Raw genomic sequence first — 10,420 nt, forward strand, 5'->3', positions numbered from 1 at the left:
TTCATTTATTCTTTTTAATTTGTTCCAATGCTCCTTGCTACTGTATCCAGCACACTGGCCGGGTCTTTAAATGGCAACGAATGAGGAAATGTTTGGAAACGTTTGTCATGGCAAGGAGATTTTGGTGTGCAATACAACACATGGCCACTGGGGGGACCCTCGTAATACTAAGTTGCCCTGTGTTCCTTGATGCAGGGCAACAAAAGTATTACGCAACTTGCTGCTGCTGCTGCTGCTGCTGCTGCTGTGCATACACACACGTCAGTTTGAAAATTGCTTGAAAACAGTGTGGCAAGTTGTGTTAAGGATAGATAGATAGATAGATAGATAGATAGATAGATAGATAGCAATTCCATTTTCAGCATTCTGGTAGTTTGCCGCTAGGGGGCGCCTTCCTGCAGTGATCCCTGTGAAAGTGGGTGGCCGCTTCTTTGCAATCAGCGATCAGCCTCGGCAGCTGCGTGTTTTCTCCTCCACCAGACCATAAAGCTGCTGCACTCGCACGGACCAAGACACCGACTCAGTTGACGCGCACCACCGGGAGAAGATGTTCTGCAGACGGGCATGGCAGAGGTTCGGGCCGCTGGCACGGAGGGTCTTCAAGCCGGAACCCAGGAACGGTGGGTCGGCCTGGCAATTAACGGCTGCAGCGTCACATTAATTAGAGAGATTAAATGCATTTTGTACTCTGTCCAGACGGTAGAAGACTATTTTGTAGCTGGTTATCCCAGTTAGTGCAAAAGTTGTTTAAAGTTACGCTAAATGAGGGATTCACCGGCCTCCTTTTAAAAAAATGCTTTCGAAAGTTGGTCAACGTAACAAAAGCAGCTAAATCGACCCATGTTGCTGTGCTTGGTTGAATTAAGGGGGCGTGTACATCTTTTGGGAACAAGCAGTTCTTGCACGCCGGTTATAAAAGAGCCCACCACACGCACGTTCTCACGCTTAAATTGCGTGTGATGGGTTCCGTTTTAGGTTTTTTTGTTTTTTTAAGAAAATGAAGATCTTTGTATGCACATATTTTACGCTTTGGTATTTTATATTTTTTTGTCGAAGTAGAACGCGTTTGACGCGCATGCGTTCAGACCTGGTTATTACACTCTGTCCCAGGACTAGTTATATGAGCTGGAACACATTGGGTTCTTCTAATCTGCCCTCTGAAAATCAAAAAGAGGAAAAATAATCCGCATGTTGGTGTGTTGGTGAAACGGCTCTTCTGTGTGCAGACTGAAGAGGATTTTATTTTTTTAAGGTTAAAAACTTTGCTCTGTCCTCTGCTGTTCACCTTGCACAGCTGAACACGTGGAATTCAGCCTGAGGGCAAACTGCTGCTTCAAATAAAAAGTCAGACTGTGGTGAATCTTCGGTCAATATTGGAGACCCTTAAAGGTTCCATTTAATGAGGGAAAAACATGTTGGCAATTAATCTCACCTGTCTTTTCCTACTTTTATTTGTCTGACTCTTCAGGACGTGTGTGCTGAACCTCACTGTTGGAAATCAGCCTTTTGTGAAGTCACAAAAGGTGCTGACACCAACTCCCCCAGGTTGGCGACAACAATCCCAGTGAGGTGTTTGTTCTCACTGTGGAGACTGACACACTCGCTGCTTCCTTGTTTGTTTTTTTTGGTCCCTTTTCAAACTTGGATTCAACAAGGCCTTAAGCAGGATTCTAAATTTTTAGTGGAGGGGGGCGTATTTTAGTAGGAGGCAGTAAACATAGTGGTAAATCTATAGTTTGTTTGTTATTTATACAAGTAAGTAACCATGACAAATAAATAAATTCTGTATTGAAAATCAGAAATGAAGCTGTGAAGTGGTCATAGCTCGCAACCTTTAACATGCTATGCTGCTGGTGTTCCTGGGTCTCACCGGACCATCCTGTATTTCATCTCACTGTAGCGTGACAGCTGACAGGCAGCAGCAGCAGCAGCAGCACACCTAACATGCATGTGTCCCTGCCACCAGCGGGGTCGACTGTCATTTCTGCCGTTGGCTGACACGTGTCCATTTCCGCAGTCCAGCAGCTCGGTGCGGGGGGATTAACTGATTACCAGTATAAATAACCTGGACTTGGCCGTGGCTGTGCGCAGCGCTGCTGTGTCATGGGTATTAGTGGATGGGTGGGGAAGGGGGGGGTGTCTCGGCTTGGCTCAGCATCCACAACATCCTGCTGATGCTTCGGTAGCTTCTCAACTGAGCGTTTTAACTTGGCTGTGTTGCGCACTGTTGCCGTGTGTGATTTTCCCCTTCAGCCTCTGTTGACGTCGCTTGTTTAGGCACTGCGGCAAAATCTTGATCGACACACTTCTGCTGTATCAGTACGCCACTCGTACAATTACAGGTTATCAACTGCATCAATGTAGGAAACTGGCTAATGCGTGTTAAGTATTTCCTGTTATGGTGTATTTGCAGAGGAATATCCAATATGTTAGAAATGGGCGACCACAACTTGTCATGAATGATTCCTTTATTGACTGTTTTACCATCTTGGTTGAGGGATTCCACTCTTTGGCAGTGCAGTTTTGACCTGCCTGTAACGTCAGCTGAGCTTTTATTCATGACACTTTGACCCTATTTTTTTTTTTTTTTTTTTTTTTACAGCATTCAAGTTATTTGTTCAATTCAGTAGAGTTTATTCGGTCATAATTGTATGTATACAAATAAACAGATAACAAAGGATACAACAAAATTATATTGACTGAAAAGGTGTTGGCTGAAGCTTCAGCTTCTATGTCCTCCCCATGTCACATTTCGTGTGAGCGGCTCATTCTTTTAATAGTCCATACATGAACAAAACATCAAAAACAAAAGGTTGTAAATAATTGTTAATGATCAGGCTGATCGCTCCTGTTTGTTTACTGCCCTGTTTTTAAACCTTATTTTAAATCCGCAATGTTAATTCTGTGGATTGGTTGTGACCATTCCACAGAATTTGAACCAATCTGAGGAGACAATGAACTCACTGACACCAGTGTAAGATCTACTCGTCATTCTAAAGAAAAAAAAAATCGCTGTTAAAGTTACATTTATTTACTCTGCTTCTGGTTAAACTTGTTGTGAACAAACGCAGATCAAGTTTCCCATTTCTTTTTCTCTTTAATGGTGGAACAAGCCTGAAGCTGTACATTGTGTCCTTTCACTTGTAAAGCCTGCCGAGGGCACCACATACGCCATGCACCACATGCGCCACGCACACACACACCATACACACACACGGCTGCCGTAAATCACGCTAAAGATATCTATGTTCTGTGAGTGCAACGCGCACGCTGTGTTGTGTGAGGTCTCGCTGCAGGCAGATTAGGCGATGCCAGTGTTTAGGATGCAGGGTGGTTTTATTTATGGCCAACCTTGCATGCACCACTGGCAATCCTCTAAACACCAGTGGATCTCTCCCCTCGGGCTGCGACCGAGCGGCCGTGCACCAGACTGATCCTCGCTTGACGATACGGCCCGAGGGTCTTGTTCTCCCGTCCCGACCCCTGAGATGGCTGTCGACGGGGGATGTTCGAGCAGGAAGTGTTTCAGTGTTTGTGTGCGTTCGGGAGCTAATTAGGGGACAATTTACTGTTTAGCTTGGCCGCCGCTAAATCTTTCCATCCACTCTGCTGCCTGCGAGTGACCAGGGCTGGATTGTGTAACCGGATTAAGGGATGTAGACATGTTGACGCTATCAGAATGCAACAGTCCCGCTGCAAAATCATCCCCCACCGTGTCTGAGTTCTCTGAAATTCATAAAACGCAGTGCAAACATCTGTGCAATTGAAGGTTCCCCCTGCAGCCTGTGACTCTTGCCCTCTCCTGTCCTGCAGCGCCTCCGGTACGACACATGGCCTTCGGGGTTCCAGGCGGCTCCACTAACATGACGTACTTTGTCCTGTGCGGAGGAGGCCTCACCGCCGCAGTGGTCTATGTGAGTGTTCCCCCTTTCACCTTCTCTCCTGCATACCCAGGGCTGTCTGTTGGTGGCAAGTACAAGCAACACGTCTTCATACAAAGAAAGTAAAATCTTGGATGTAACGATGAGTGTTTGCACTTATTCTGAATACGATACTGACCAAGCCGTTTGTGTGACCCACAAAATGTCACAATTCCCGATTTATTGCATGCAGCTGTGCATGTTCAGGGTACACGTTGCACACACTCACCTAAAGGAAAAGGTCACTTATGTAGACATGCCAGATGTCATTTGTGCTCAGCCTCCTTTGGAATGCTTTAAATGTGCACTGCTATCCCAGTAGTTGTTGCATATCAAGATTATTCTTCCAAAAGCACTACTTGTATACACAACGTAGAATATATTTAATATTGTAAAGGGGGAGAAAAAGACACGCAGTCACTCAAGTCAGATTCAAGAAAAGAGAAAAATGAAAGGTCTTGAAGAGTGACTCCTGCGATTCTCAGTCTGTTACTTTTCCAGTCAGCTGTGTTGCAGGGTCTCAACATAATAGCCATTAACAACATGCTGAACTGTGCGAGGCCGACATCACCACAGCTGACACTGGAAGAGCCACAGACATTTCTTTGTGCTTTCTCAACACACTATCGTCTGCACAGACGTGTTCCTCTGTGTTGGTAAAGCACAGCTGCGTATCGGCTGTATTGTTTAATGTTGAGCAAAACTCCATGTAGGGCCTTTTTTTCTCTCTCTCTCTACCCGTGTATGTTATCATTTAATATGTGCAGGAATGTAATAGGTGAATATCTGCCCTGTTTCCCTGCAGGCCTACAAGACAGTCAACGGTGATATTGAGCGTTATGAGGACAGACTGGCCAGCATGGGCACCACAGCCAAGGGTCAGTCTCTAACACCAGCGCACAGAGGACTTGTCAACTGTTCACATTTTAGTCTAGTATGAGTTCCAGGATGTGGCTGAATTGTAGTGGGAAAAGTTTCTAAGATTTCATTCTGGTCACCTAAAGCAAAAAGCAACCCAGTACGCCGTCTGCGGCCCTGATCACTGAACACCAGAAGGCTGTAGCCTCATTTATTGAGCGACACCGAGGCTCATGCAGTGAGTCCGATTCAGTTCTGGCTCAGCCGCCCAAACTATCAGACATGGTGCGCTGATCACGCTCAAAAGCTTTATCTTGCCCGTCCGTTCCGATTACTATCAGCAAGTTATTCGTCTATTCAGTCGCTTTCAGCCCCGGCGGCGACGTGGCTCTGCGCCCAGCGCGGCAGGGCGAGCGGCTCTGCCACCGGTTCAGCGTACCGTCTGCCTGGACATGTTGTTTTGGTCACAAATGGAGCATGAAGCCCTGCTCCCCACGGCGCTGGACACTGTCCTGCACTGGCTTTAAACCGACCAGTGATCCCATTATGCAACCCTGTAAATTTTCCAGGAAGTGGTTACGGGAGCACCTTGACGAACGAGGAGATCAGGGGGTTAAATCAAACGTTAGAATCTTCTTGTTGCAGATTGAATGAATGTTATTTCTGATCGGCCCGAAAAAAAACGTGTTCTACAGAATTGAACAGTAAGATTCTGTCAGTTTGGAAAATCTTTCCAAAAAGGCTCAGTTTTTAGATCCATTTTCTTGTCAGGCACATTATATTCTATATTATACTGTTATAACATAACCCTCTCAACTTCCAGTTTAGAAGAAAATGCCACTTGCCTTTTTTTTTTTAGTCTTTCCATTTTTTCTTTACAAAGTGATGTTTTTTTTTTTCAAATCTGTATCTTCATGATGAGCAGTGATCCACAGTAATGTTTGGTTTAGGATGTAGGTTCATATGTTTACTTTAGGCAGCTGTCCAATCAATACTGCTAAAAATCTAGAATCTATTCTGGTGAAGAGCAGCAGCAGCAGCAGCTGCTGCAGTGACGTCGGCAGGTACAAGTGAGCTCCGAGGATGACATGTTGGGATTAGGGATTATCTTTCACTTCACCCACTCATATTATGCTGCTGGACCTTTTTTTTTTCAGTGTGCTAAAGAGGGAAGCTTCAGAATTTAGCTGTTGAAAGTCATCAAGGGTGTACGAGGTTTAAAATAAAACTCTGCACCACCGCACACGCTCAACAAACAAGCAAAAAAACAGAATCCAAATTAAATCTTTCTTATTTGACCTTTTCATGGCCCTTAGCAGCAGCAGAGGTTGCAGTCCCAGTCGCAGAACTAGCACCAGTGGAGGAGGCGACAGCACCGGCGGAGGAGGTTGCCGTGGAGTCCGTGTCAGCACCTGCGGAAACCGTTGAGGAGGCTCCTGCAGAACCCGTCGCCGCTGCTGCCCCCGAGGAGGCGGAGCCGGAGCCGGAGGCGGCCGCGTCCGAGGAAGTGGCGGTCGCAGCACCAGTCGCGGAGGAGGCGCCAAGCGAGGCGGCGCCCGAGCCAGAAGTCATAGAGGCGGCAGTGGCGGAAGCAGATGCCAAGCCTGCGGCTGCAGAAGATGCTGCTCCCTCTGAAGCGGTGGAAGCGGCGCCGGAAACCGAGCCAGTCACGGAGGAAGTCGTCGCCGTGGAGGAGGCGCCAGCAGAGCCCCCAGCAGCCGAGAGCACCGGTACGGTAGCAGCAGCACCAGAAGCAGCTCCTGATGCGCCTGCTGTGGCACAGGCGGCTGCGTAGTACCGTGGTGACTCCGTAGATGGTCCAGAAAAGAGGCCTGGGACTGGCACCGCTGTCCCCCTCCTCTCTGGACCCAGGAAGAAGGACTCATGAACCCCTGGTCTACTGAGGAGAGGGCAGGCTGGGGGGCCTGACGACCAGTTAGGGGTTCATCTGTCCTGTTTCTAGGTGCCTTCCCCTCCTGTCCAGTCCTCATCCCAACCCTTAGACCAAAGCCAGACCCCGAGGCTGTTTAGATTTACTGCGGAAAAGTCACTTACTTGTGGATTTGTATTATCCTCGGCATTTATCCACTTTGATTTCCTTCTGTGAGGGTTGAACTTACATGATTTGAGGGACAGTTTGTTGTAAAGTGCACTTAAAGCAGGACAGCCCTGTATGTTTTCCTTTTACTACAATTTAAACTGCTAGTATGGCTCATGAGTACAGCCAGTTCTGAAGTCACTGTTAATCCTTGCTTAGGTTACTGCTACAATTTAACTTTGTTCCCTTTTTACTCCACTCCTGCTAGTCTTGTGTCCTGGCAGTCTGTTCCAGTTTAACTCATCCACCCTTGTCTGTACTCGGAGCCGCGTGTTGAAATTACCATTGTTCTGAATTCTCTAATTGTTTAACTTTTAATCTTTCAGGGAAAAAAAATTACCCTTAATTGGAAAAGATGTCACTGTAATTAATAAAGTTAAATGTTCAAATAATGGGTTTATACTGAAGATGTTGTTTCCCTTCATTGTTGTTCATATATCTTCTGTGGGTTGGAAGTATTAACATAGCTATATTCTAAGGGTGATGTGGGTCAGCGGTTGCAATGTTCAGCTACGTAGTTTTTTTTTGGGGGGATGGACTATTAATATTACCATAGCACCCAATAATTCCTGTAGAATGCCCCCCCCCCTCCCCACAAGTATCGCTGTGCCTTGTTCACGTTCTGAAAAAAAATCTAAATTATTAGATGAACACTGGAGTGCGGTCTCGGAAAGAAATAAGAAGGGATGAACTGCTGTGATAGGTGAACGCCACAGACTGTAGGTAGCAGAGGCACTAGGATCAGAATTATAAAAAGTGGAGCCTTCAACTTCGATCCTCCCTGTTAGAACTGCAGTTGAAATGGTCTTCCAACCTTTTGGGCAAATATACTACAGACATGCAAAGATGGAGGCAGTTTGTACCATATGAACTCCTGTAAGATGTATGTGGTTAATTTAATATTAACCCATATACATGTAGAATAATTGACTTCTTGCACGTATTTAGAGTGTCCTGGCTCCTATGCAGTCACATAGCTTTTCACCCCCCGCTCACCTCCCCCTTCTCTTTTCTTGGGAGGTGAACCTGAGGTCTGATGGAACCAATTATTTTACTTGGACTCCAGCAGTGGAAGCAGTTTTAAAACGGTCTCAGACAGGTTAAGGCCATTAAAATGTGAATGGTTAAGACAAATCCTAGATTACAATCCCTGTTTTACAGAGTCCTGGGCCGCTAGTATATCCAGCGGCACGACGACTCATGGGCCCTTTTTTTTTTTTTTTAGGCCAAGTAGTTGTTAACTGAAGTCAGTCAATTTGTCATTTAACTCCTCTATTCCAATATGTGTGAGACATTTGGCTTTTTATTTGAGATACACTGCCACCAAATGGCAGCCAGTTGAACTGCCACTGAAGCGTTCAATGTTTTTAACCAAGTTACACCAACAGTGTGGGCATGAACCTGGCAGGTAATCTCCCTGTAGTTCCCTCGACCCTAGCTGGCTGTAGACCCCTCTTCAGCTGCACAAGGTGAGTGGAATTCACAGCTTTTGCAATTATTGTCAAAGTGCAAGATGATTATTTCAAATAAACACTCATGTCACCAGCGTAAAATAATTTTCTACTGAGTGTGGCGCTGAAACTGCAGTACTCGGTCTGCCGCCGGTTGTCTGAAACTTGTTTATTTTGAAAACTTTCTAAGCTACTTCCTGTCATGTGCCCCTCAGCGTCTATGCCAGATCTTCTCACGTCAGTGAAGTTGTTGGCCAGCCCTACCGTGGAGATTGCAGCGGCCTCTGTTGGCGAGAGGAGTCTGGTGGATGTTGTGCGGCAGATAGAGGAGGAGGGCAAAAGTACAGACTCCACGGTGGATGTGGCTGGACCCGAGATCCAGGAGGCCCCGGTGGAGGCGGTGGCTGATGAAGCGGCTGTAGAAGAGGCTGCTGAGGAGAACAAAGAGGAGATGAAGGTTTCAGAAGGGGATCCTGAGGATGCAGAGGCCCCTGCTGCTGAAGAGGAAACGCCGGTCTCCTCCACTGCAGCAGAGGGCGACGAGGAGAAGACGGTGGCGCCTCCTCCTGAGGAGCCAGCAGCCCCGACAGAGGAGCAAGTTGGAGAAGCTCAAGCTGACGCCGCCCTAGTGGAGGCTCAGTCACCTGAAGAACCTGTCACCACAGAGGAGGCCCCACCAGCTGATGAGGTCACAGCTGCTCCTGATGAGGCCGAGGAACCCACTGCAGAAGACGCGGAGCCGGTCCAGCTGGCAGAAGCGTCCGCCGAAGCTGATGCTGAGGTCCTCTTGGCTGCAGAGTCGGAACCAGAAGCTGCTGTACATGAAGGCGAGTCCTGCCACTGTGTTCCACCCGCAGACGACCCAGCGCCACCTGTTGCTGTGGGAGAGGTACTGGCCTGTGAGGAAACAATGGATTCAACGTTAGAGTTGGAGGAGCAAGTGGCACCAAGTAAGTAAAAAGTTAACCATCCCAATGGTGCATGCTACCTAGGGCTTCACTAACAGCCTCACTTGTTGCTTTTTGTGAAAGTGAGGGCTCAATATTTTCCTTTTCATGAAGTACATTGTCCAAATATGTGGTGAAAATGTTAAATTTCACTGACAACGTTGCGGCTCACGACTGTCAGAAAACATTGGCAATGAGAAGTTTTCACAGCATGGGACCTTTACCGTAAGCTTGTGTCCGGGCTTGTGAATTATGAATGCCAGCCCACTCAGACTGCAGATGAAACTAAGTGCATGGAAATAATGTAATTGCTGCGTACTCTAAATATTTAAAGACAACAGCTGCCTGATAGGATTTTATCATTGCTATCTGCCCATTGTGTGTGCCCTTTTTGAAAGCAGAACACTTATTTGTGCCAAATACTAGAGCTGTGCTTTTCTGTTTCAGCCACAGAGACGGTGGTGGTGGTGACAGCGCAGTCATGACGCATCAGACAGCGTGCCTTCAACAACGAGTGGATCATAAGGGGAACTAGATACAGATGTAATTTTCCAGAGAGTCTTTTATAGTTGTCAGTTTGGTTTTCTTTTCTTTTTTTTGAGAGAGAGAGTCTGACTCGTACAGTAGAAATAGTCGAGTACTCTCAGGATGTCTGTTATGTCTCCTGGCCACTGGGTGACACTGTTGCCACGCTGTTTGCGAGAAAATCAACGGGCAGACATGAAAGAGCGTCAAGCGTTGGAGACTGACTAGAACACTTTGAGCCGGAGTCCTTTTCGTAGAAATGCACCTGTAATACTCATGACAACTCAGTTCTATTTAATACTGGATAGTAATGATTCTGATCTGTACGTGTTCCCCAGTGGTTTTTAGAACAAAGAATATACTATTTTGAGTGAATTACTGACTTCGCACCTTTGTTGTGCTGATAACTTAAAAAAAGCATGTACTATATTATATTAATATGCTGTACATTATGTCAAAAGTATTACCAGTCTATGTAATAAATCTGTTGTGATAACATGCTCACATAGACACACATTAAATATGAAGATAAGTAAACACGTATTGTATTAATTACATATACTGTGCTGCTGTCAGTGATGAGACAGACAACAACTATCTGGTAACCGTGCACCCATTGTC

General features: G+C 46.4%; 2 protein-coding genes across 3 annotated transcripts; both read left to right on the top strand.

The window, feature by feature from the left end:
• Window positions 1-398: 398 nt before the first annotated feature.
• LOC142895577 (uncharacterized) lies at window positions 399-8,754 on the top strand. 2 transcript variants are annotated; one of them, XM_076036750.1, is made up of 4 exons: window positions 399-620; window positions 3,814-3,914; window positions 4,726-4,798; window positions 6,098-8,754. In XM_076036750.1, exons 1-4 carry the CDS (start codon window positions 548-550, stop codon window positions 6,571-6,573), a joined length of 723 nt encoding a protein of 240 aa, XP_075892865.1. In that variant the 5' UTR covers window positions 399-547; the 3' UTR covers window positions 6,574-8,754. The 2 variants fall into 2 exon arrangements, with proteins under 2 accessions (XP_075892865.1, XP_075892856.1); XM_076036741.1 differs by having other exon boundaries at window positions 412-620; window positions 6,095-8,754.
• On the top strand, window positions 8,530-10,379 carry LOC142895558 (uncharacterized). The gene is made up of 2 exons (XM_076036706.1): window positions 8,530-9,277; window positions 9,722-10,379. Exons 1-2 carry the CDS (start codon window positions 8,530-8,532, stop codon window positions 9,757-9,759), a joined length of 786 nt encoding a protein of 261 aa, XP_075892821.1. The 3' UTR covers window positions 9,760-10,379.
• Window positions 10,380-10,420: the final 41 nt, after the last annotated feature.

This window comes from Nelusetta ayraudi, unplaced genomic scaffold (genome assembly GCF_046127955.1).
Source record: "Nelusetta ayraudi isolate G7.1 ecotype Tasmania unplaced genomic scaffold, CSIRO-AGI_Nayr_v1 ptg000004l, whole genome shotgun sequence".
Classification (NCBI taxonomy): Eukaryota; Metazoa; Chordata; class Actinopteri; order Tetraodontiformes; family Monacanthidae; genus Nelusetta; species Nelusetta ayraudi.